At 41.4% G+C, this 27,965-nt stretch overlaps 1 protein-coding gene across 2 annotated transcripts in view; it reads right to left on the reverse strand.

Moving 5' to 3' along the window:
- Positions 1 to 9,629: 9,629 nt before the first annotated feature.
- The window catches only part of LOC122794725 (small nuclear ribonucleoprotein Sm D2), a 67,592-nt gene continuing 49,256 nt past the window's right edge, over positions 9,630 to 27,965 (reverse strand). Inside the window, exons 3-5 of one of the 2 annotated variants that reach the window (XM_044063377.1) lie at positions 25,465 to 25,577; positions 19,741 to 19,745; positions 9,630 to 9,692 (exon numbers count right to left, since the gene is read on the reverse strand). In XM_044063377.1, the coding sequence (XP_043919312.1) occupies positions 9,645 to 9,692; positions 19,741 to 19,745; positions 25,465 to 25,577 (166 nt within the window). In that variant the 3' untranslated portion in view covers positions 9,630 to 9,644. Of the gene's footprint in view, positions 9,693 to 19,740; positions 19,746 to 23,278; positions 25,578 to 27,965 lie in introns of those variants that run through there. The other variant, XM_044063374.1, reaches the window with a different exon arrangement.

Here is a 27,965-nt window from a genome sequence, read left to right on the forward strand (position 1 = left end):
GGCTGTCCGAGGAAGACTCACCAGCAATATCACGTTCCAAAGGAACACCCAGAGATGCTGAAGCAGGCTGCCCCGAAGGCCGGGTGATGGGAGCCCAGATCAGCTGAGAGGGAGTGCAGTGGGGAGCCGAAGCCAAGACCGGAGGTCCGGATGCACTCAACAGTGCCCTCTCCACCACCACGAAAGCTGAGGGGGAGCCACTCTCGATAGGCTCCGAGAGTCTACTCCCACTCGGATCTGAAGCGGGGGCTGGATCCGGGGCAGAGACCCTCGGATCCGAAGGACCCGTGTACTCCGACCGGGACGGAGCCGAAGTCACAAAAAGTCCCTCGGATCTGAAGCTCAACCCATGGCTCTGAGAGGTCGGATCCGACAAGCTCGAGGGACCAGTCGGAGCCGAAGTAACCAGTACTATCGGCTCCGACACACCGCCAGATCAGACGCGGCTCGGCTCCGAATGCTCCGAACCCGGGAAGCGGGATGGAGAAGGAGCAATTGGAGCAAAATATGGGGTCGAGCTCCCCCCCAGAGGGGGGGGGGAGGCAAGAGCACTCCCATCTGCAGCTGGGCCTGGATGAACCTCCTCATCATCCGGTCCATGTCTGCATCTGACATACTGAAGGTGGACTTCGACGAGGCCACCGAGGCAGACCTAGAGTGTCGCCTCAATGACCTCGACGGGGACCGGGTCCCCTCCTCCCCGGGTCCAGGAGAAAAACAAGGGGACCGGAGCAGAGGAGAAGGTGATACAGAAGCTCTGGATGGAGAAGCCCTCTTGGCGGGCAGGGCCGAGGAAGAGTCCTCGGCCCGCCGCATATGGTGCTTCTCCTTCTGTTTGGTTTTTCTGGCCTCCCTCTCCTCTGGAACCGAAACGGGAGGTTGAGTCCCGACCGGAGAGAGGGAGACCGGGGTGGCTACCACCGAGGGCTAGGTAGCGGCCACAGAAGTACCAGAGGCCAGAGCAGAGTCCGGGGGCAAAAGGCCCGCCAGGATCAGCTTCGACCTCCTGTCCTTAAGTGCCCTGGGGTTGAATGCTGCGCAAATCGCGCATCCCGAAGAGAGGTGTTCAACCCCAAGGCTCCTAACGCACCGGGTGTGGCCATCTGCCGGTGAAAGCTTATGGCCACACTCGGTGCATTTAGAAAAGATGGCTTTAGGGGCCTCCGACATGGTGTACAGAAAAAACACTCACTAGGCCCCTACACACACCACAAATGCACACTACGAACCAGCGAGGGCAGGGAGGAAAATTTTAAACACAAAAGATTAGGGAACCTGAACACTCGTACATGCTCACACAAGAGAAAGGAAGAAAAAAAGCAAAGTTTTTCTCACAAAGGTCACTCAACTATCAGGAGCTCGAAATCCAGCTTGAAGCGCGGCAAACTAGATCTGGGATCAGTCAGGGTTGGCAGGGGATTATGGGTAAAGGGAGGAGCTAGGAGCTCGGATCTATGTTGTGGTAAAAGTTGCTGGATCGGATCCGTATCCCTAAAGGTTGGTGACAAATGAAGTTCCTACTTCAGATTTAAACGTAGAGAGAATTTGCTTTGGTGTTTCCAAGCTGTCTTTTTGTTTTTCGCTAGTTTGTCTTACTTTGGTTCCTGTCTGTTGGAGTTTGTTATGGCTTTGGACAGTCCTTGCGGAACACAAACTATTCTTGATTTGACCCACCACAAAAGGATGGAGTGGGGTATTTGACACAGTTAATAGAACAATTATCTCAATGTATGAGCCAGTTACAGGCTAGAGTGGATGCCATTCCTTCTGTTCCTGCCATTGTTCAACCTTCTGCATTGGTAATTGGAGGTGGTAGGCATCCCGATACTAGCTCAGTACCTCCCCATCTGAACTCACAAACCGGAAATGTGATACCAACTGGAAGTGATGTCACACGAGCTGAACAATCGCACCAGAGCAGTAGTCCAGGTGGCGAAAGGGTGCCGAATGGCAGAGAACCTACAGGTTCAACAGCTTCAGCATCTGGTTCAACAATTCTACCTGTTTTTTCCAACAATCAGCCAGGTAGTGTCAACCTTACTAACAATACAATAACTGACAAACGACTTAATATGAGAAGTTCTACAGGATTTAATACCATGAAAGACTTGCCAACTTTTACTCAGTGGTTGGAAATGCCAATTCCTTTATTCCAATCGCAACCCAACCAAGCAACACCTTCTGAAACAGAGGACTCAGTTTCATTATTACAAGACCTTGACAAAAAACTTTTCAAATATAAAAAACTTTCTTTAGAAGTTAGTTACTTACGTCAATGTGTCAATGAAAACATTGTTCCCAAAGGCTTGCGTGTCCACCAATACCCTACGGGGTTAGAGGCAGGTTCATTGTTTCATAAAGAATGTATAGAGTTGTTTAACATTCAGGGACTTGCCCTGTTGAACCTGATGATTAAACACTATGAGACTTCTATTAACCTTTTACAACAAGAAGCTACTAGCTTAGATGCTGCTATTAAGGGTCATGTAAACTTTTCAAGATATGCTTTTGATTACAACAGAATTTTTGACAGTATAGACCAACAAATGATGAAATGTAGAGAAATTAAAGTAAAAAAAACTAGCTAGAGACAGTAAAGCATATGGTGAGAGGAATGCTTACCCCACACCACCAAGTTCACAAGTAGCAAAATCCAGCAATGCTGCTATGAATGTATTTTTGTGTAACACAACAGAAATGAATTAACACATGGTCTATCTGTCTCAAATGATAGTAGTGCACTTCTATCAGCTGAGGGACCTATGTTACCCCAACAGACAATTGTGAATAATACATCAGCTAATGCCCAAACTTTTCAGCATCAAGCCAAACAATACAATCTGAGATCAAAGAACATGAAACCTCATTCCAACAACTACAAAGGGAAGAATTGGAAATGCAGGAGATGATACCACCTCTTATTGCACCAGCTTCCCCGGCAACTAATGCTGCAGATTTTGGACTAAAGAACATCTTTATGAATAATGATAAAGATTTTAAAATTTACAATTTTTCTGATGTTATTATAGATCAACCACTGGTGGAACTATTAGCCAAGGGGTACACTTTCGTCCCCACAAGAAAAGCAGACTTAGTTAAAACTTTAATTGATTTAAAATTATTTGTGCGTAAACTCAATTTGTCTATGCTTTTTGTTGACAATATTATGGTTCAGTCTAGTGCATTACATCCTTCAAGTACTTTTTGTCCCCCTTTACACCCAACTTTACAATGTTTGGAACTCATTTGTGAGTTGGATTTATACAATGTTTTAGGGGTGGGTAGTATTCATAAGCAGAATAAAAGAAAATGTTTCATCTGTAAATGTTACTAGTGAACAACTGTATTTATTACAACTAATTCAAGAAGCCCCAGTCTGTATTATGGCCCCAGATAAGGGAGGGGGGCTTGTTATGAATGTGGAGGACTATGTCAATAAAATGGACCAAATAGTCCAAAGTCCCACATATCAGTTGGTTTCACGTAATGAGTTAAATCAAGCATATAGTAAAATAAAGTCTCATTTATATGAAATGTTGTTAGAAACCAGGATTACTACTAACTTGTTTAGATATTTATCTATGCCTTCCCCAAGGATACCCGTTTTGTTTGGTATCCCTAAGTTACATAAAAATGTGAATAATCCACCTATGCGACCTTTGGTGGATGCTAGGGCAAGTATAACTTACCCTTGGGCAAAATGGGTAGACCAAAAGTTGAAGTAGTATGTAACTCAAGAGAAATATATATGTAAAGATTATTGGTCGTTCTTGTCACAAATCAAGAATTTAGAGTTCAATGCTGACTTCAATTTTTTAACAGTGGATGCGGTAGATTTATACTCTTCTATCCCCCATGTGGAAGGCATTGAACAAGTCAGTAGTTACCTGAGAGCTAAAGCAGTAGCCTCTGATGAGGTGGCTTTAATAGAGGAAATGCTTGACATAATCTTGTATAATAATTTCATTTTATGTAATAAGTTATATGTTCAAAAGAACTATGGGGTCACCCTGTGGGGCAAGTTATGCCAATTTGGTAATGGCCTCATGGGAACAAGAATTTACCTTTGGTAAACAAGAAGTGAAACAGTACATCCAGTTCTACACACGGTTTTTGGATGATATTTTTATCATTTTTGAAGGAAATAAGGAAGCAGCTAGTAAATTAGTAGATTATCTTAACACTACAGATTTCCTTTCCTTTCCTTTACTTATGTATTTGAAATTACTAGGATTTCATACTTGGATGTGGATTTTAGTAAAGATATGGAAAGGAATGCATATGTAGCGAAAATTTATAGAAAGGCCACATATTCATACGCTTTATTACATTTTAGCAGTTGCCACCCATGGCACCAAAAGAAATCAGTGGTGAAGGGCAACTCATGAGAGCTGGCCGTATGGTCACGTTGGACCAGGATTTCATGGATGAATGTAATAATTTGAGGTCAATGTTTGTTAGGAAAGGTAGACTTTGAGTGTCTACTGGAAGAAGTAAAATACAAGAGAGAACAAGATTGTATAAACCCATTTTGTCCATTCTTTTACAAAATGTTATAATAAGTGAGAGAATTACAACAAAAAGAAGTATGGAATTTAAGTTTAACATCATCCTATAATAGTAATGCAAGGGAAATAATGTCAATTTTGAACAAAAATTGGGAAATAATTAGGAGAGATTCTCACCTTTCTTACAAGGTCAAAAGCAAACCCCAGATTATTTTCAAGAGGGGGACTAATTTAAAGGAATTATTACAACATAAAAAAAACACCCCACAGTGGAAGTGTGGCATGTACAAATGCAAAATGTGTAACTACTGTAAATACATGAGTACAGGACAAGACACTGAAGTTAAAAATATTAGTTTTAAAATCAAATTGAAGTACACTTGTCAGTCCAAGTTTGTGGTTTATTTAGCTCAGTGTCAATGCTGTGCAGCGTTTTACACAGGTAAAACGGATAGAAGGTTAAAAGAACGAGTATACAAACATCTATATAAAATAAAGACGCTTAACAGAGAAAATGCACTGGCTAGACACATTATTTCCTATCCACAACATTCATTTTTGTTCAAAGCAATTGATTCAGTTGTTGATGACAGTCGGTGGGCCCGCTTACACTTTTACTTGAGCAACTTGAGTTAAATTGGCAAATACGTACTGGGGCAATGTTTTACCCGGGTTTGAATGAGGCAATATCTTTAAACAGCATACTGAAGTTGAAAAATCTTAAACGTTAATGTGTGTATGCATTTTTATAACATGCGTTCATATTTGTGATATCTGACTTCATTTGACTTGGATATGTAAGTTTCTGACTTCTCAGTTAACTAAGTAATATTATATTTTGAGAGTCAATACAATAATTTAAGATATAGTATTGTTAGTATATGTATGTTTGTGTATATGTATATATATATATATATATTTTTTTTATCACCATTACAGGTAAAAATTCTGAAGGAAGTGAAAGGTTGAGATGTTCAAAAATATTGTCAGTCATATTTGTTTTTAAAAAATGTTTTAAGTAGCAATAATGTGGATGCGCCTTTAAGACACAAAATTTTAATTAAAAGTGTTATGACAAAAAGGGTGTGTATATATTGCTTGTGTTGAAGTTTGTTCAGTTTCTGATGAAGTCTTGTCACATGTGCAAAACGAAAAGCGCTTCATTAAACTGAAAGAGAATTAAACTTAGACAGAATTTGCTTTGGTGTTTCCAAGCTGTCGTTTTGTTTTTCACTAGATGTTGTTCCTTTAACCAAGCATGCCTGACAGAACCCGTAACAGCGGCCCTGCATGAGGCCTCTAGAGAATCAAACCCACACTGCAAAGTATGCTTTCCAGTTTGTTCAGCTGCATGCAATGAATCCTGCATTTCTTTGTTTTCTGCACATTCAGAATTTATCAACATTTTCTGTTTAAGCAGTGTCATGATATATTGCTACTATTTGATCATATGAAACTGGCAATTTAAGGCCCTTATAGCCGAGGTAGCAGATATGTAAATCTTTTTTCCCCATCTGTCTAGTACCCTAGAATCTCTGTCAGAGGGGGTAGGGTTTTTTGCAGTGGAAGCCTTGACCCCCTTGGGACTCTGAGAAATAGTTTCTGGGTCTGCAGCAGGGTTTTTGAAAAGGAATTTGAGAGTCAGGAACCCTGTAATATCTGTCCGGCTTAACAAGAACAGGAGGTAAGGAGTCAGAGTTCAGACTAGACTCTGAAAACACATCTACAATGTCTAACACAGGTGGAATAGCTAGAGGCCTGTGTTGAGGTAGTAAAAGGAAGTCTCTAAGCCTTTTCTTAGATTCTGAAAAATCTTGGCTCTCCCAGTGGAAATGCTCCCTCATGGTATGCAAGGTTTCCCCAAAAGAGTAGTCCTCAGGAGGAGAAGCTGAAGGGATAGATTCTTCAGCATCAGAATCCTCATATGGAGGTAGAGAATATTCCTGATCAGAAGAGGAATCAGAAGAAATGGAAACCTGATCTGAAGATTCATATTCAAAAAAACTCTGCAAAGATAAGAGAGTCATCTAAAACTGGGGGGAAAAAACTGGGCACCCTGTAGCCTGCAATGTCCTATAACTGGAGCGAGACACATTGTGAACACTCTTGGTGCAGTGAATAGTTCAAAGGATATGGCAGAGAGCTGTTAAGGTTCTGAATGTCTGGATCATGTTAAGAGACGTCTGAAGTTTGGTTGAATAGGGGTGTGATAAGCATCTTTTAAATCTAGTGTTACCAGGACACTTAAATGAAGAAAGTGAGGTAATAGGTTGCGAAATAAGTCTTTTGAACATTATCACAAACAAGTTTAGGAAAGAAACATCCAGAATTGGTCTCCAATGACGACTCTGGTGTCAAAGAAAGAAAATGCTTGAATAATACCTTTTCTAACCTGGGAACGAGGGACTAGTTGTATCATTCCTGAGACAGCATGTGTTGATGGATGGGGGAGGGGATTAATTACCCTCTGAAAAAAGGGGGGGTGTCCTCCCAATGCCATCTGCAACCTTCAAGAATTCTCTTCAAAACCCACTTGTCTGACACTATCTACTGCCAAAGAAGTGGAGATGCATACCTTCGGGAAGAGAAAGAGGCTAACAGGGTCGGCTAGGAAACAAGGTCCCCTAAATAGTCATTTAAACTTGGACTATCCTTGTTTTTTTTTTGGGGGGGGGGTTCCTGTATTCTTGGTGGACCCCACACCTGCCATTTCTTCTTAAACTTCTGTTTACCTGCATTTTGGGGACGCTTTTGTTTTTGACACTGGGTGAAGGCTTAGAAAATCCCTTAGAAAATTTGGAAAAGGATGGATGAAAAAATGAGATCCCCGTGCATCAGCTTACTCCTTTTGTCACACATTTTTCAATAAACTCTGCACCAGAGGAACCAAAAGCATCTCTATCCAAATGAAAATTTAAAATATAATTTTTCACATTACCTGGGAGGTTCTGAGAATGCAGCCTGGCAAACCTCAAAACAGTTTAAGCACACAACGCTGTATAAATAATCCAGTAAATAACACCAACGCTGAGCAAAAACCACCTTTATAACGACACAAAGCTTTCAAGTATTACACCCTTTCTCAATGCTTAATACAGGTTCATTAAAAAACAAAGTTTAAATAAGAGTCATAAAATCACATGACACAGCCCAACATCATGTGCAGAAATTAAAGCAATAGTGCAAAAAAAGTCAAATAGTATCTATATCAAAATCCACATACATAAGGAATTTCCACACAAAAATACATTAATAAAATTCATTAAAAAAAATTCCACATATAGAAAGAATTTTTTACATATAAAAAGAAATATATACTAATTCCATTTGTAAGAATACAAAGAAGCCTTACTTTAACTTATTACATTGTATTTTAGTCAAAACAGGCTTCAAAACCTCAAAACAGTACCAGTGGCCATATCCCTGGTATTAATATCAGACACACACGGGGTAAACAATGAGTTGTGACCTATAAAATGGAACAAACAAAGCAGATTTTTCTTCACAAGAACAGCATGCAAACCAAACTTTCCTCATACTTTCACCATTAGTTAGAATAAACGTTAACCTCTTGAGCCTGGCAATTCCAAGTTTGGAAAAATCAAAGTTGCACAAGCATGCACTCCCCCACCCCCATACTCATCAATCTTCCCAGCCTTTGCAGAAACAGTAGGATTGAACTAACCAAATGTTAGCAGCGGTAAATTAACTAAAGCTATAGTTGCTGGGTGAGGTTTGGGATGTGTGTATAAAAACTTTAAAAATTTTAGAACTTTACACATTCTATCTGCATTTCTAGATACAACAGGGTGACCACAGGCAGTAACACCCAAAGCTGACAGACCTGAAGGAACTGGTGAAGGTTCTGGAAATTCCTTAACAGCTCACAGCATTTTCTAAGGGACTAAAACCCCAGTGTTCTTCCCCTGGTACATTCTGGTAATAGCCTTAGACACAAGACCCCAGCCACCCACCCACAAAAAAATGAAACTGAACTCACCTGAGTCGATCAGAAATCAGAGGGGAAAAAACCCTGCATCTGTCTATCCAGATTCAAAATCTTGAATCACTTCACGAAAAGAGGCACCCCTCTTTCACCAGAAACCACCTTATAGTAAGAATCAATAAGAGGAATTAAACCAGAGCCAGACCCAGTACTTTCCAGGACCAACAATGGCTCTCCCTTACCAAGGGGACCCCAACAGCCACAGAGAATGCAGGTAAGCCCCAATCCATAATGGCTGTAGGTTTTACATCAAAGGCATCTAGGGCAAAAGAGTGGTCATCTGCAGAACCAGATTTGGCCACAGCAGTCACCCATCTGCGGCTGATGCAAATTGTTGGCCTGCTTTGGCGGTAAAGGCAGTTAATTCACTTTTTGTAGCTGAACGACAAACCATAGGATTGGTAGCTTGTTCTATGGTAAAGCTGAAAAGGTACCTCTTTCCCCAGGGAAAACAAACAGGATAATGTAAAATTTTTACCAGCGTATTAAATTTACTTTTCTCGAAAAACACAGTAAAAAGCACTTTAAACTTTTTCAGCCCCCAAAAGTAAAACAAAACTTTGGCACAGGTAAAAAAATGTTTTTCAACTACTTTAAACAACTTCTAAACTGACAGGAAAAAAGTATGCCCCCCATTTAAAGGTACAGTTCAGTCTTGTGACAGTCTGCTAAAACACTAATGCCTAGGAAATAACTTTCCTAAGCAACATTGTGTCTGTGGAAGATTCCCCCCCCCTCCAAAAAAAAGAAACGTATCTGCTCAGCAAAGGGACAACACAAGCAGAATGTCTATTCTCAAAAGCCCGCAGAGTAGCTCTCTCTTTAATGGCAGGAAAGCTCTGAAGGGCTTGACGTCCAAACCAGTCTTTTTAGATAGCTCAAGCTAGTAGTGAAGCTTTGGAAGCTGTCTGGCTGCTACAGCCAATGCAGAATATAACCCACATTGTTAAGGCTACTGCAGCAGTGATCAATATGATGAACAGTCCCCTCCCCTAAACATTTCACACACAACATGCATATCTTTGGAAAGAAAGTCTCTGCTTCACAATAAAAATTTTTAAGGACTGCAAGTCTTGCTTCTTATTCACATCCAAAAAGACAATGAGCCAGCAAACTGTGACCTGAAACATTTATTGATTAAAGCAGCATAAAAAAACAAGTAACCAGACTGGTTTTGACTAGTAAGAAACACAGCCTTCATCAGTGTGAACATAAAAAATCAAATACTACTGTTTATATACCTGCATCTTAAATGATGAATAATCACATTCACTGGTTCATTTAAAATTGCTCATTAAGATCAGGTGGAAATAATCCACCTAGCTTTACAGTCCATTTTTTCTAGAGTCTAGAATGGAATGCCAACCTGTTTTATTTCCCTTTACCACATCAATAATCATAAATGTAACTGATTTGTGTATCATGCAATGTTTATATAATGCATTGTTGGATTTTTTGTTCTTAATGTTGCTTACATGCTCAGAGATTCTCAGCCTGAGTGGACGAGATGTTTGGCCAATATAGAAAGATCTACAAGTGCATGTGGCTAAATATACAAGCCAATCACTGCTGCAATTGGCAAAAAATTTTATGTCATACACCATGCCACAGTTTTTACTTGTGAACGGTTTGGACTATCACAGTGTATACAGTGGCTACATGGAAAACATCCAATCAAAGGTTCACCTGTAATGGTAGTTTGTCACCTGAGACCAGCTTTTGTCATGAGAATGTTTATAATGATTGAAACAGGATGCCAAATTTTTGCCTTTGCAAAATGAAAACAGACACCTATCCAGCAACATATTCAATAGATCCTGATCACACTGGAATATGTTCCAATCTCTGCATATGCTGTTAATAAGTACATCTGAATTCCTTGCATATGTGGTGACAAATCTAATGGGTTGTGGGTTACGTTCTTCACGTGATTTATAGGTCAACCGAGCCTCCCTGTTCAATGTATTTGCCCAGGTGCCGGCCCACAGAACATGTCCCATATGATATCCCCTGGACTTGAATCTACTAGTCAAGTCCTATTTTCTTGAAAAGTGGGTTCCTGAGAACAAGTACACCTCATTCGTATGTATTGTGATTTGGGAATATTCCTTGCTATGTGAGGACGATGAAAGCTGGACGCATGGAGGACAGTGTTAAATTGAGGATACTTCCTATAGACCTGCATACCTAAAGTGTGATCAGGTAATCTATTATCAAGACATCAAGGAAAGTGATGGTATCTACATGATGGTTAACTGTAAAATGCAGGCCCCATTTGTTGTCATTCAAATAGGATATAAATTCCAACAAGTAATCCACATCTGTCCTCCATACCATACAGCAATCATCCAAACAGCGTCACCAAATATCAATTTCATCCAGGAAAATATTGCGGCTACTATCATAAATGATTTGTTCCTCAATAAATGCCATGAATAGGTCAGCATAAATGGGGGCAAAAGATGCCCCCGTAGCTGTACCCTTGGTTTGCCAATAGCAAGTGCCCTGGTAAAAAAAGACATTGCTGGTTAAGACATGTTCTTCAAGACCTACAAGAAAGTTGTTAAAATCAGGCCGATATAAACCAGCCACCTGCAGCCAATAACCGATGGCTTCCAGCCCAACTTGATGAGGGATGTTAGTATATAAAGCACTAACAGAGTGTGCACATAAGCCATCCTGGTTCCAACTGTGTTTCAGAAATGATTTTGAGGAATTCTGTGGTGTCTTGCAGACGAGAACGTACCCTAGGTAGCAAAGACTTCAGATACTTAGTGAGAATAATTGACAAAGGCTCAGTGGTGCATCCTTTTCCTGAAACAATTGGTCTTCTGGGTGGATGAACAGGATCTTTATGTATTTTAGGTAGAAAATAAATGTATTTATTAGCAGAATCATGAGTTGCTGCAGTCAGTCAGTGATGATACCTTCATCCCTAGCAGTTAGCAAAGAGTCATCCATTTGCTTCTTGAATCTAAAGGTGGGGTTGATGGGCATTTCTGAATAATGTCCGTCTAGAAGCTGTCTTTTGGCCTCATCATATTCTGACCAATTCATTACTACTGCCCCACCCTTATCAGCAGATATGATGACAATATCCTTATTGTTCTGTAACTCTAAGTGCATCCTTTTTAGCCAGAGAGAAATTGTTTTTAAATGAAATATCAGAGCTTCGATAGTACAGATCTTTGAGAACACTGCTCTGAAACTGGTGCACTATAGGATGCATAGGGGGAAGATATCGCGATTTGTGATATGTAAACATATCATTATCAATGTTACCATCCGTATCACCAAATTGCAGTTTAAGATTGAGTGTTCTACAAAAAGACATTACATCCTGTGCCAAAAAATCTTCAGAGACCACAAAGCCAGGAATAAAAGCTAGTCCTTTATTCAGAATGGACATGTGAGTTGTTGACAAACTGAAATCGGAAAAGTTCAAAACATTTACATTTATGTCTGTATTGCTAGTCTCACGAGACCTAGAATATTGTTGATTTTCCTATGTTTCCTCCTCCCTCGTTTGTATCTTGGCTTAAAGGGACAAATCCCCGTGTCATTTTGGGAGTCGGCGAATCTGATACCAGGTGCATATCACTATCTGTACAAGAAGATAGATCGGTAGATGATCCATTATCAACTGGATGTTTTAGAATAGATCTGGGCCTTTTTCTTTTAGGAGTTCTGGATTGGCTTTGTATAAATCTAACTTGCTTATTGGTTTTACTAAATGGGTTGCGACCCTGATAGTCTAACTGATCTCATTGGAATTTTTTAATTTTTCTAGATTTGCATTGCTCTTCAAGGTTACTTAAATCAGTAGCCACCTTATTCAAGTTTCTGGTCAAGAAGGATTCTCCTTCAAATTTCTGCACCTCACTACAGAGTTTTGTGACCTCACTGATCTCTCGATCACCCACTCGGTCATGGTACTTGGCCAAAGCCTCAACAAAAGACATGGTAGCTTGCTGCTAGATGGCTGCCCACTGACTACCGAGCTCCTCATCCGCCTCACTTACATGAGGCTGTATTCTAATCCTAAGCCCTCTGGGTGTGATACCTTTGGCCATATAGGCCTTGAAGAGCTTGGAGTGCCATACATTTGAACTCTTATGCTTGTGCAATTGATCAAAGCCAATCCACAACTGGCCTCGGGACCCAAGGATGCGCTGCTGTACCAAAACCAAACACCCCAAGATCCTGTCAGCTGATAAACCAGATATCAAACTGATTAAATCCATACTGTAAACTTGCAATAAATACAATGCAAGGTCTATAAACCTTTAGCAATAACAGATCAAGATCAAACAGTTTTCCACTTCTTCAAAATGTTACTGGTCAAGAAAACTAACTTATATACAAGTAGATATTGGCAATAATAGCACTTACCACAAAACCAAGTAATGCTACGTCAATATCAACAAACTGTATTCAGTCCATTCACACACCAAACAGGAGCAATAATAGCCAAAACCTGGGCCAAAATCTGGCAAAAATTAAGTTAAAGCTACACTCCACTATTCATATACTAGTGACTGAAGACCTCGCACCATTATTGAAGATGTTGAGAAAAACTTTTGGCCATCAGATTCCAAATAGTGATAATGGTTTGAAAACTGAAAGCAAAATCAACAATTGCACAATTCTGAACAGAAGCATTAGCAGACACCACTATACCACGTTCCCAAAACACAATATAGGAACCCAGATAGTCAGAGGGAATTCTCCAGCAGCAATGTCAAATAATGCCTACTGAAAAAAGTAGGATAATAAAAGTACCATGGATTCAGACAACTTGTCAGTCCAAAACTGTGCAGTGTGTCCAGAAACTGTATAAATGACTAAACTGAGTTTACACTAAGTAACCTGTTGAAGTTAAATAAGAATGGAGCAATTCAAGATCCTTGTATGCCAAACCTAAATATAAATGATTCCCGTATTAACAAGAACCAAGATTAACTGGAAAAAATATAAATAACAACCACATAAAATGGAAACAATTCTAGAGCCTTATCACCTGACTTAAGAACTTAGATGTAAAAACAGTCCAAAGTCATAGATAAAGCTGCATAAATACTACTGTAAGCCCATGCAGTGCGCAGCCAATATATAAAAAGGCGATGCCCAAAAAAGTATTATATAAGTTGAGCCTAATAGGCCCAGTCAGATAGAAACATTATAGTGTGTACCATATGAAAAAAAACACATTTAGCCATCCATATTAGAAATTAAGTATAAGAAACAAATCCTCTCAGCCGTGCTAAAGTCCTGCTAGTCCAAAATTTAGCAATGCAGAAAGAAAGGTGGCAGGACACTGCTGCTGCTCAATAAAACCTTTTAATAAAAGCTTAAAAACAAATAATCCAAGTACAAATAAAATTGAAAAGTGAGCGCTTTCGGGTTACACCCTTCATCAGACATCAAACACTTCATACACCTTCTTTTTATATAATTGTCAACCAATAAGATCCTGTTGGAATCATTGGTTTTTCAATCAGTAAAAACCGATAAGTGTCTTCTGTAATGCTCAATTATTCTTCAGGGTAATTAACTTCATGTGTACTTTGTCAATAATGTGCTTCACAGATAACGGATTAATCTCCAAATAAGCTATATCATCCTGTAACAAATGTTTTATCTTATCATTATACCATACAGCATCCATTATGATGATTGCTCCCCCCCTTGTCCGCCTTTTTTATTATTATGGAATCATTGTTGGCCAAATCTTTCAAAGCGTTGGCCTGCTCTGTAGTTAAGTTATAATATTTAGAAAAAAGACCTTCAGTATAATATTTGGCCATATCCTTCTCACAAGCACTCAAAAAAAGATGTAATGTAGGTGAAAGCTGTGGTATGAATCCACTGGCCTTCCTGGGCATGTTACAATCTAATGTGTCATTCCCAAACATACTTTTCAACATTAAACTTCTACAGAACAACATAATGTCCATAATTACCTCATTATGCGTACAATTGTTGCTGGGCACAAAAGTTAGTCCCTTGTTCAAAACGAACAATTCATCATTAGTTAAAGAATGTGAAGATAGGTTGTAAACAATATCATAAGAGAGGCCAGGAGTCACTGGAGGGTTCTCCTCCTTTTCCCTGCCTCTCTGTCGTCGCTTTGTGATCTTTTTCCGACCCCTCTCTTCTTGACAGGCGCCGGTAGAAGTTCCAAAAAACGCTTTTGTCCCTGTGATACCTTGGGACGTGCTCCAGTCCCTGTATTCACCTCTTCCATATTCTGTTCAACGGTCGACATGACATCCTCCTCTACCGGCAAAGAGGAGACTCCTGCTTCAATCCTAGACTGCTCCACAGAAGAACACTGACCGGCACTGGTAGTGTCGGTAGCCACAGTCTGGCCTTTGGAAATATCCCCTGTGGCTATGTCGCCTCCCTGAGAAAGGCGAGTAGAAGGTAAAAACAGGTTGACTGTATCCGCTGTGGTAGTGCGTCGTCCATTGACGACGCCAGCAAGCTCAATACGTCCTACTGTAGTGCTTGCCTCAGCCGACAGCTCATCACGCTCTCTAGAAACCTTCGGGTGCCCAGTACGTCCTGTTGCAGTACGTTCCTCAATCGGCCGGTCATCACGCTCTCTGGAATCCCTCTGGTACCGTGGGTTTCTGGGCCAAACGAAGATGTTTCCCCTAGAGAAATCCTAATGGTCCCTCGATCTTATTCATCTTATCGAGGCGTAATTTCTCGGCGTTGTCTTGAAGTACGCCACATGTATGTTTTAAGCGTTGCTTGCTTCTGTAGGATCTTATTGGTTGAAAATTATATAAAAAGAAGGTGTATGAAGGGTTTGATGTCTGATGAAGGGTGTAACCCGAAAGCGCTCACTTTTCAATTTTATTTGTACTTGGATGATTTGTTTTTAAGCTTTTATTAAAAGGTTTTATTGAGCAGCAGCAGTGTCCTGCCACCTTTCTTTCTGCATAGAAATTAAGTATACTAAGATCATGATGTATAAATAAACTATGATTAAGTCCAATCAGTACAAACCCACAGAGAGTTACCAAATATCTAGAAAAATAATAAAACTGGCAGTAAACCTGGGATGAGAACTACTGCCAAGGCATAAAAATTAAACAGAATGCAAGGAAACAAAAAGGAGTTAATAACCCAAATACAGCCAAGAAACGAGCAATTACAAACCAGGCTCTGAAACAGAGTTCACCTTCTGAAAACAGAAACACTAGCTCAATTGTCTGGGACTTTTGATTGGTGCGAACAAACTTTAAATTCATGGTTAGAGAGCCCTAGACGAGTGAGGCAGAGGGACTAAGGTATCTGGAAAGGTTTCGGGAGCCATTCAAGCCCGGTCTCTCTCAGTCCTGTGGACAATGGAGGTGAAACCTACACAAAAGATACAAAACTGTACACAAATGTTGAAAGTGTCACAGCTGGATGAGGACATTTTCTACGCCCAAGACAAGTCCAATAGTGAAAGCCTGAAGAGGATAAATTTCATGATGCAGTATGAGATGAAGGAAGGTCACTGGCAGCCTAGCCAAACTTTACCTGCATAGAAATCCTAACACCCTTGGCAGTATGGACCTCCGCTTAACAAATCAAAGCATTAAGATAAAACAGCTGCTCATTTTCTATATATGCAATATTTCAAATTTAAAGCAAACTTGCATAGAGAAGCATGTACACAAAACAAAAAAGAAAAAAATTGTCAAAACGCCGAGTAATCCACAAACTGGTAGGAAGGAGAATAAAAGAACTGTTTATTCACAGACTAAGCGCTTTCACCCTATGTCCATAGGGCATCATCATATATACATAAATATATAATGTCACATATGCAGGTTTAAAATACATATGGGTTTCTTTGGTACACTTCTGTTAGTCAAGTTTAACTTAACTTATTTATAGCAGGATTTGCACAGGTTTATGTATATTTATATTAATTTGTGCATGATTATATATATTTTTTATTTAGTCATCCAGTTATAGTACATTACTGTGTTTGATTAGTTACATATTTCTTTAAGAATTAATTGGCACAGCATTTTATAATTAGTAGTGGGCGTGTTGTATTTTAGAGTTATATAAATGTAAAGTTTTGTGTTAAGTCACTCTGATGATGCCCTATGGACATAGGGTGAATAAACAATTTTTTTGTTCTCCTTCCTACCAGTTTGTGGATTACGCAAGAGTTTCAACACTTCTTTTTTTGTTTTTAAGTTTCAAATTTACCCAGCCACAGAAAGTTCACAACTGCATAACATTGCTGCCAATACACTGGACACAGCTTAAATGACTAGTGTTCTTTGCAAATAAAGAAGTTATGTCTTATTGTTGATCCTCGTTCAGTCACTACGCCTGGGTTATCAGTTCCAACCTCGGAACGGAGCCAGCCATCTTCCAAGCTCGCGACAGCCACAAACCTTCGAGCTAAACTCTTGCCCACAATTCCCCTCTCCCCATTACCCCAGATTGAGTTTGTAAGTCAAAGGAAGTAGAGGCTACCTCTCGTCAAAGAACCTAATGGAACTGGATGATGAGATCCACTATAAGCCTCAGGAGGAGGAAGGAAGGAGGGTCGTAATGACTGAACGAGGATCAACAACACAGATGGAACATTATGGCAAGACAACTTCTTTACCTAATAATGTTAATATTCGTTCATTCCTTACACCTGGGACAGTCCCCAGCTACCTTTAATCCTGGGAGGCTCTCACGGAAAGATATTCCTGAGCACCACTGAACCAAAAAACACACTTCCTCTGGAGGCCAAATCCAACTTGTAATGGCTGATGAAGGTATGGGGTCTAGCCCAAGTTGCAGCTACACAAACGTCAGGTAAAAAAGCTCTAGCACGAAAGGCAGCAGAAGTTGCAACCAAACTAGTGGAATGAGCCCTAATGGCTGCAGTCAGAGGGAATATCGTGAGTTTTGTAAATAAATGTTAGTCTTTTTAACCACTTCGCCATTGTGACCTTAGAAACAGCACATCCAAGTCTAGGACCAGAATAGGCCAGGAACAGCTAATCTGATTTGCGAGAAGCCTTAGTTCTGTCCAGACAGAAACAAATTTGCCTGTGAATGTCGAGAGTATGTAGGCAATACTCTCCTCTGTTAGAATGATTGGGAAAGAAAACTGGCAATTCAATGGATTGGTTAATGGACATTTCAGAGATCACTTTTGGCAGGAAGGATTAGTTCTCAATGACACTATCTTTATGAAAGAAGTAAGGCTGTTTGATGCATAGAGAACTTGAAGTTCAGAGATACGTCTGACAGAAGTAATGGCGACCAAGAACAACGTTTTCCAAGAAAGAAACTTGAGGTCACATGAAAAAGCTGGTGCAAAAAGAGCCGTAGTCAACGCTTGCAGGACTAAAGACAGATCCCATGGCTGGCTAGGTTCTCTAAAAGGGGGTTTCAAATTATTTACGCCTCTTAGAAGTTATGCATAATTTGTGTGACATAAGAGAAAAGTCATGGACACCATTGTGAAAATTGGACATCGCAGCAAAATTAACTCGAATGGTAGAAGCAGATAGGCCGGCTTGAATAAACTGGACAGGTACTCCACAGTACTGAAAAAGGGACTCGCTCTTTTTTTCCTTCAGCCAAATGGTAAACCTTTTCCACTTGCTGAGATAAGTAGTTCTGGTGGAAGACTTGAGACTCAATAAGAATGTCACATACTGGGGAAGAAAGATCAGTCTGCCTGGCAATCACTGGAAGTGGAGGAGCCAAGCTGCGAGCTTCATGCTGTTCAGGTTGGGGTGAATCAGGTTCTGCAGATGGGAGTTCGGAGTTGGATCGAGAATCCATGGCTGATCTAGTAGGCGAGGCCATAAGAAGGGGAACCAAATTTGCTGAGGCCAATATGGCGCAATGAGGATTACCTTGCTCTTCAACTGGTGGGCTTTCTTCAGGAACTGGGGAATGAGAGGAAGAGGGGGAAAGAAATAAAGCAGACCCCGAGGGCCAATCATGAACCAGAGCGTCCCTGGGTGACTGTCCCAGAGGGGGAATCAGGGCGAAGTAATTGCTGCACTTGTAGTTGGTTGGGGATGCAAAAAGGTCGCAGCAAAGGAAACCCCAGTGATTGAAAATCTCCGCCACTAAGAGGATTCAGAGACTAGTCGTGTGGTTGCAGAATACACCTGCTCAATCTGTCTATCACGTTGGCACTCCCGGGAATGTGGTTTGCTAAAAGAAAGCAGTTGGTTAGCCATTGCCCACTGCCATACCCTCATGGCCTCCTGACAAAGTGGGTAGGATATGGTTCTGCCTTTGCTGATGTACCAGACTACAGCCACGTTGTCCGATTGTATTGCAATAGCCCCTGACGGAAGGAGGGGATGAAATGCTTGCAATGCTAAAAGCACCGCCCTCAGTTCTAGGACATTTTATATACAGATGAGCCTCTAGGTCCGACCACGTGCCTTGGACCGTCTTCCCCTGAAAAAGCTGCCCCCACCCCACCAGGGAGGGCATCCGTGGTCACTGTGGCTTTGGGCTGTTGGGGTGTGAAGGGACAAACCACTGTGACGGGTTCTGCAACATCCACCAAATTAAGTCGTTTGCATCTCTGAGTCACCCGAATCTGGGATGAGAGAGGACACTGAAAAGGGTACCACTGGATGAGTGGTAACCATTGTAAAAGCCTCATGTGAAACCTCGTGAGGGGGACAATGGTGATGGAAGCTGCCATGGAACCCAACAGATGGAGAACAGAATGTGCTGCTGATCTTTCCCTTGAGAGGATGGGTATGAGTTTTATCCTTAAGATTCTGCACTCTGGAATCGATGCCGTGCAGTTCTTTGTATCCAACAGGACCCCAATGAATTCTATGGATTGGGATGGGGATAGGTTGGATTTTTGCCAGTTTATAGTTCTACCTAAACATTCTGAGGTGTGAAGACAGTATGCCAAGGCTTTTTCAAATAGATGTCTAGTGGGGGCGGTGATGAGCCAGTCTACATATGGAAACACCCAGAATCCTTGCAGTCACAGCAGGTGAGCTGACACAACTGCCATGCACTTGGTGAACAAACTGGGGGCTGTAGAGAGTCCGAAGGGCAGTACTCTGAACTGGTAATGACTGGCTCCCACATGGAAGCAAAGGGATCTTCTCGATGGTCTGTCCACCTTTATGTGGTAGTACGCATCTTTAAGATCTACAGAGCACATCCAACTGCCTGCCTCCAATAATGGAGGACAGACCGTACTGTGACCATCTGGACTTTCTGTACTTCTACGAATTTGTTTAGCACACTGAGATCCAAAATTGGTCTCCAGTCCCCGGTCTTTTTTGGCACTAAAAATAATCTTGAGTAGAATCCAGATCCTATCTGGTCTGGTGGGACTAGATGGATGACTCTTACTTTGCAGCATTGAAATCTCTTATGCTGCTTCTACCTTTTGACTGGGTGGAGCGTCGGGTAAGCTCCTTAGTGGGGCAGGACAAAGATCAAAGGGAATATGATAACATCTGGTTATCTCTCGTACCCAAGAATCAGTGGTAATGGTGAGCCAGGCAAAAGGGTACAAAGAGAAATGACCCCCAACCGCTTCCAGAGGAAAGCAGTTGGGCCGCTCTTCAGGAGCGCTGGTGGGACTGGCCAGAGAAAGAATCTCTGGAACCCTGGTTACGCTTCTTCCATACGAGTTTCCCCTCTGCTCGTATGTCACAGAAAGAACCCAGAGACTTTTTGTGCCACACCTTCCCACTCTTCTGGTTTCTGGAGAAAGCCTGTTGAAGGGAAAAATAGCAGACACCCACAGCAGAAAGGGTCTTACCGTCCTGTTCACACCTAGCCAGTGTGTCTTTAATCTTGGGTCCAAACAACGAAGAGGCTGCAATGAGAGCATTCAGAAAGGAAGCCTTGAAAGGTTCTGTGAAATCACACAAGCGCATCCAGGCATGCTGTCTCATAACTATGCCTGCACCCACTGCTCTAGCTGCTCCTTCTGATGCGTGAGAAATCAGACGCATGGAAAAGTTAGAAATCAATTCAAGGGTGGCTAACTGTGAGGCCACTTTGTCCCGGACCTCATCAGACAGCTCCAGCCAAGGTTTCAGACAACTCAGAAATTAAGTCTCTGAAGCCTGGTAAAATGTGCCATATAATTCAGGGACCCGACAGCAAATGTCACTGATGCAAAGGTATGCTTCCCTAATCTGTCCAGCGCCTGAGACTCTTTGTTGGGTAGGTGGACAGTCTGGCTTTCTTTCGCCAGATCCATCTTTTTTGCGGCCACTGCCACCAAGGCATCTACAAGGAAGACCTTTGGACCAGTGAGGCTCACTATCTGGAGGGGACAGGATTTTATCCGGCCTACGGGGAATGGCATCAACGGCAGCAGGAGCCTTCTATGCACGACGAGCCGGATAAAGTCATTGGCAGGTGGAGTAACCCAAGAGGTAGGGGGCTGGGCATGAAAGGCCTGCAGGAACAGACTCTTCAGAAGTCTGGTTAAAAGGCCGCCAATCACCTCTCTGCTTAAGTATTTTGAGGATATCTCCAAAGGATACCTCAGAGGGTGCAAGTCTGTGTCTTCCGTGAGGGACTCTTCTGGCGAGTCCACGTACTTCCTCTTACACAAACTCTTGCGATGAACTTCTCAGGGGGAAATCTGGAGAAGACAGCGCAAAAGGGGCCTCCAGTGGGACTGGACTGTGTCCTGAGGCCATTGTGCCCAGTGTCCGCCAGAGGTGTTTTATGTAAATTGTGGTCCAGAGGAGGACAGGGGCACTGACAGCACAGGATCGCCAACAGATGAAAGAGCCTTCTCCATGGAGTTGAAAGGCTGGTCCATCCAAGGAAGTCACACCCCGCTCAAGCAAATCAGCCCAGCGACTCGGAGTCCCTGGATGGCTGTGAAAAACAGGGGTATGTACGTCACAGCTAGCATCCAGAGCAGTGACTGGAGTGACAAGTCTTTCCTGCCACAAAGGCAACTGTGACTCCTTAGTGCGGTCCATGAAAGGAGCCGAAGTGAGGGAAGTCTGTGCTACAGCAGGGGGCTTCAAAGGCAATGGAGGAGAATAAGTAGGAGTCCTTGGAGAAGGGTGATCACCTCCAAAGGAAGAGTAGTTCCTGGAGGGTTGGATACCTCTGGCCAAAAGCAATTGATGCACAAGGTGCAACATATGTTCAGAGAGGCCTCTAGTGGATCTCACTGACATACCTGAAGGGGAGCCAGGTCTATCCAAGGATGCAGGAAACTCTGCGCCCAAAAAAGGTGTCTTTGGATGGCGCTAAAATAGGTGACAGCACCAAAAACAACGGAACCATTAAGGCTTGTACTACTGGTGTCTGCACTGAGGAAATCCTCTGTGCCAAAGAGAAGGTCTGCACAGACGAGGTCGATGCCAAAGTGGTAGGTGGCACTATGGTAGGTGCCGAAAGAGTGTGTGGAAAACAAGGCAGTCGGTACAGAGAGAATAGTCGGCGCCGTGAAAATAATCGGAGTGGAAGCAGGAGCGGACGTCAGAACAGTCCGGTGCCAGAAAGGTCTGCATCGAAGAAAAGGTCGGTGCCAGTAAGGTAGTCTGAACCGAGGGGCCCCTCGGTTCCGAGGAGGTATAGGGCACAAAACTCTGTGCCGAAGATCCAGGCACCGAAAGCCTCAGGGACAAGGAAGTCAAATCAGAACTAGAAAGTTTGGCCTTCTTGGGTCTCGGTTCCTGGTTGTCCCCCCAGCAAGAGACAATGGGAGAGACTTGGCCTTCTTGTGTTCATCTCTTTTCTTATGGGAACTAGGAGGGGTTGAAGCCTCCAACCCAGAAATAGCCTCTGAAAAGGAAAATTTTAAGTAGTCCCCTTAAAATCAGTTTATTTTCCTTTCCACCAAAGTCCTGTTAGAAAAATTAGCACAAATCCTGCAAGGCGGGTCAACAGTCAAGTGAGGCACACCCAAACAGTAAACACAATGCACATGCATCCAAAATAGGCAATTTATGCCCACAATCCACACATCTTTTAAATCCCGGACCACCATTTTTCTCTGCCATGATAGCAGGAAGAAAGAAAATGAAGGAAGAAGGTACCAACAATGGTACAAGAAATACCCGAAGGTAAGCAGGAAAGATTTTACCAACGATGGTAAAGGAGTTACCTCACAGTAAGAAGAAAGAACGGCTAGAGCTGCTAGATGCGATAGGGTAAGCGAAATTAGAACAGAGAATAACTGCAATATGATAATGTATTATCAAAGAAGTTTACTTAGCTCAAGAGAAGTGGCTTGACACGACTGAATGGCGATGCGGCAAACGAAATCTGGGGTAACAGGGACAGTGGGAATTGTGGGCAAGAGTTTAGCTCGAGAGTTTGTAGCAGTCGCGAGCTTGGAAGATGGCCGGCTCGGGTTAGAGGTCGAAGAGATAACCCAGGCGTAATGACTGAACGAGGATTAACAAAATTGGATCTTTAATTACTATACCTGTAACTTACTATGGCAACATTTCAAGGTGCAAGCGTTTCTGTGAGATAAAAGACATGGTGTTGGATCAAACGTGTTCTTTATAATTTGCTACAGCATTTAGGTTTCTAGAAACTGTACCAAGCTCGCAATTCAGTTCTTAAAGATAGGTGCCAAGTTTACTTTGACAGTTCCTACTAGTATAACAGTTTAGTATTCCTACATATCAGTGTAATAAATTGGCACTACCCAACACGGAAACCATCGATGGACAAAATATTGCAAATAAAAACCACAGTTAAAAGTGGACTAACTAAAATCCCCCCCAAGACACATATGCATACTACTTTCACAGAATAAATGAAACACATGTAAACTTTATTTAAAAAAAATCAATATCAGGAAAAAAAAACAGTATGACTCGATAAAAAATCAATGAGTTTTGACAGGTTTCTTTTTTTCTAGAACGCTCTTCCAATATCTGCAGTTTACTTGCAACATCTGTTTACAAACATGGATCAAGTTAGCATAACATACACAACATGGAAAATATGAACTGTTGAACTGTGAAGGATCAAAACTGTATGAACAAATAGAAAGAGAAATTAGCCTTACACAGGAATGAAATTAAGCGGGATCATTACCAACACAAAGTCAGAGACCAAACTCTCAGTCTTCTCCATGTGCACGGTGCCATCTTTCAGTTATGAAGCATTATTTAATAAATACTAATAAAAAAATAAATAAATAAAAAAAAAACACTCTGGGTGTAAAGCAGCATGGTTTTCATTTAAAGCAATTAAAATTATACACATGCAATCACAATCCACCCAACAATCCAAATGCCACAGCATTTAGTCTGATCATGACAAGAGTTTACATATGAAATAACCATCCAGACATCAAACTAATGCACATTTCTAACAGCTCAAAATTCATGCTTAATGTGTTGGTGATGTAAGGACATATTACAGAAAAGGACATTAGCCTCCGAAAACAGTGATACAATAGGTCAGTCAATATTTTGATGTGCTGAGTTTTCCTTTAAAAATGAGGGGAAAGGAAAGAATACTCCCATATTGCCAGTAGGTGGGAAATTACGAGAGAGAGAGAGAGAGAGAGCGCAACAGAGAGACAGAGAAAAAATACAGAAATATTAAAAACCCCAATAAGAAATCTAAAGGGCAATCTGGTGTACTTTTCTTTGCAAATATAAAATGGAATAACGTGCATCAAGAGAGACAAGATGTGCTCATGGAATGGGGTAAGATTTTTGGTAACTCAAAAAGCTTTAATCTGCCAACTACCTATAGCCAAGCCAGTCTTACTGTTTAGAGAGACCGCCCCCTTACACTTGTTCACATAAATATTAAGGTAACAGTAGCTGCTTGACTTATTTTTGAAAGGTGTACATATATCCTGCCTATAGAAAAGGCATGGCCCAAATGGCTACAGTGATTTGTTGTTGTGTCTTTCGGCTTATCCTGGTTGGGGGTCGACACAGCAGAACTCCGGTCCGCTAATGTTTGGTAGTGGATTTTTATGTGCCGAGTTACCAGCCGTGATGCACAACCTTCAACGAAGGCACACCCATTCACGCATGCCTCCACACAGAAGACGCTCTAGCTGAGAATCTACAGTGATATTTATTTTAAATAATTCTTTGTAAAAACTTTAGAAAAGCATAAGTGACTTAGAAAACACTTCAACCGTGAAATGCACTTCAACCGTGAAATGCCCAACCACTGTGAAACTGTGCTGAGCCAATATACACTTTACACTGCTCAGAAGCATTTAAGACTTCTGGAAGTGAGCAATTGTTTCTATCAAGGTTGCAATTTGATGGATCAGACAGGGCCAATGTTCTTGCAACACTCCAGAATTCCTGTTGAGTTTGGAATTCCCAAAGAGCAACAGCATCAGCACGGCATTGTGATTTGCTGGCAGAACTACAGAAATTCCTGCCATGCAGCTGAAAAGGAAGCGTGGAATAATGTCCTTCACACAAAAGTTACAGCAAATCTAAAACATATTCCCAAGTAGTTAGGTTACTGTAAGGAAGTGTGTGCACAATTTTGCCACACTCACGAGAAAAACAAACACCCACACACAATCTTAACAGTTTCTTACTTCCTTCATCAAAGAGTTAAATATCATGCAATAAAACAGAAATTAATAAAGTAGAAAGATAGTTAAATGACTGGATACACATGACCAAAGAATTAACACTACACTGGAATGAAATGTTATCTGTTTTATCAAAATCAACAGTCTCAGACCTGACCTACAGTTTTTCATATGTATGTTTTTCACTTTCATACAAGCTAAAGTTCAGCTGGTCCAAAAAAAAAAAAAAAAAAAAAAAAAAAAAAAACCCTTTCTGCTCATAATAGGTCTTCATTAAGAAGAGGCAGAATATGGTTTTATAGATCAATCAGCTTAACAGAGTCCCATCGAAGACAATCAGCAGTATCAAATTAGTTATTTTCCAGAAATAAGAGGATTTCTAAGGACAATGATGACTGAATCTCCCCGAAGGAACATCTTGGAGATGTAGCGGTCTTTATTGACTGGTTTTGATTTCTTCTTGCCTTTGCCACTTTTTGGAACTTCTGTCCACATCTCCTTTACATTTTCTAACACCATGTTGCAATGCCTACAAGGAATTTAAAGAAAATTATGTTAAAATAGTGCAAAAATGAAGCTGAAATGGAAACTGAACAGATGAACCACGGAGCAAGTCCGTATCATTACTATGGAAGTACAAATTCAACACCTTCTGGAATGCTACAGTACAAGTGACTGAAGTATAATCTCACCATAAACTACTTTGTTATATGTAAAACAAAGAAAAAAAATCTAAACAAGTATAAAACTTGAGGCTTAACATGACAATCTACTAAACAAAATAAATAAAAAAGAAGTCATGTACTCACCATACTTTCCAGTTCCATTTGTACTGTCCCATTTTCACTCTTCAACAGTTGGGTTCGGATCTGATCTTCAGATCAGACTGAGGTTATTTTAGCTTGTGTCCACCCCAAAACCCAAGCCCCTCCATTACCCATAATGCACCAACCCCTAACATACCTCAGACTTTGTCTTCTGGTTGACAAAGTAGGAAGTACTAATATATCATTCCAGACAGAAAAAGCCATATCTGGAGCTCAACATGAAGGAAGGCAGTGTCCTTATAAACTCCTAGTCTTCCAGAAATCAACTGTGAAAAAGGTTGGGGGTTGGTGGGTGGGGAGTTGAAGAATGAAAGTTAACACCACAGATGGAACATTACTGAGAGTAGATAAAATTTATCTGACGTCAATTTACATTCACTGCTCAACAGCTGGGACAGACCCCAGCTGGCTAAAATCCCAGCTGGACTAAGGAAGGATATTCTTGAGCACAGATGAGCAAAAGGCTGCTCTTCCCCTCCAGACCACATCCAGTTTGATAAAATTTATCTGACGTCAATTTTCATTCACTGCTCAACAGCTGGGACAGACCCCAGCTGGCTAAAATCCCAGTTGGACTAAGGAAGGATATTCTTGAGCACAGATGAGCAAAAGGCTGCTCTTCCCCTCCAGACCACATCCAGTTTGTAATGAGTAATAAAGGTATGAAGACTGGTCCAAGCTGCAGCCACACGTCATCCACAGCATCCCTAGATAGAAACAGTGAAGTAGCTGCCATGAACCTAGTTGAATGGGGTCTTACAGGTTTTGGTAAGGACAGACCCAACTTATGGTAGACTAACAACATAGAATCAGCCACCTGGCTAAAGTTAATCTTTGCAACTGATTTAGCAAATTTAGAATCTGCAAAGGAGACGAAATCTGTCTTTCAAATTTCTTTTGTTCTATGTAAATAGAAATGTAATAGTCTGTGAACATCCAACAAGTTGCAACATATACTCACCTTTCTTTGCAAATTTAGGAAAGAAAACTGGCAGATTAATAGACTGGTTAATGTTGGATTCTACCACCACCAAAGGAAGGAAGGAAATGATTCATAATGTTACTCTATCCTTATGAAAAATCAAGTAGGGAGTTTAGAAGACAACGTTTGAAGTTCTGAAATCCTTCTAGCAGAGGTGATAGCCACCAGAAAGATGGTCAAGGTCAGAAACTCAAGATCACATTTTGCTGCTGGCTCAAATGGGCAATGAATCAAGGCCTGTAGTACCACATTTAGGTCTCATGGAGGAGTTGGGATCTTTACAAGGAGGTTTCAAAAGTAAGGTACCTATTAAAAAGGCCTTACAAAAAGTTTAGATAAAGCCAGAGTGGAGTTCTCAAATCCAATATGAAAAAACATAGAAGGCTGCTAATGGTTGAGGAGATATCTTTGTGAAAAATGGTTGAGGAGATATCTTTGTGAAAAATTGCAGCCAAAACTTCAAGGACACTTTGTACAGGGGCTGAAAGGATCAATATGCTTCTGAAGCACCCAAGACGACAAACCTTTTCCATTTACTTCTGTAAAGTTTTCTTGTAGAAGATTCATGGGAAGAAAAATGAACAGGAGAAGAGACCATGGGTGGTATGGCTATTAAAGGAAGTGGAGAAAGCACACCGTTAGCTTCAGGTTTGAAATTTCCGGACGAGTCATATCAGGTGAGACAGAAGGTCTGGAATCAGAACAAGAATCCAAGGTGGGTAAGTTAGAGGAGGCCAAAGAAAGGGGAACCAAATCTGTAGAGTCAGTAAGGTGCAATGAGGATGACTTTACTCCAACTGGAAAGCTTTCTGCAGAACATTTGGGGATACGTATAGAGGAGACCAGGGGGCCAATTGTGTAGTAGAGCATCCCTTGGCAATTCCCCCAGTGGGGGAATTGCAGCATACAAGCTACTGCACTTGTTTAGGGAAGATGCAAACTGGGGCCAGCCTTGCTACGACCTACTGGCGCAAAATCATTCTGCCACATCCATGCTGACAGACCACTCGTGAGCTACTCGAATGGACCTGCTCAATTTGTCTGCTATCATGCTGGATTTCCCTGGCATGTGCATTGCTATCAGAAATTAGGTGGAAGAGATCGCCCA

This window comes from Protopterus annectens, chromosome 1.part0, assembly GCF_019279795.1.
Source record: "Protopterus annectens isolate FY-2018-M chromosome 1.part0, PAN1.0, whole genome shotgun sequence".
NCBI lineage: Eukaryota > Metazoa > Chordata > Ceratodontiformes > Protopteridae > Protopterus > Protopterus annectens.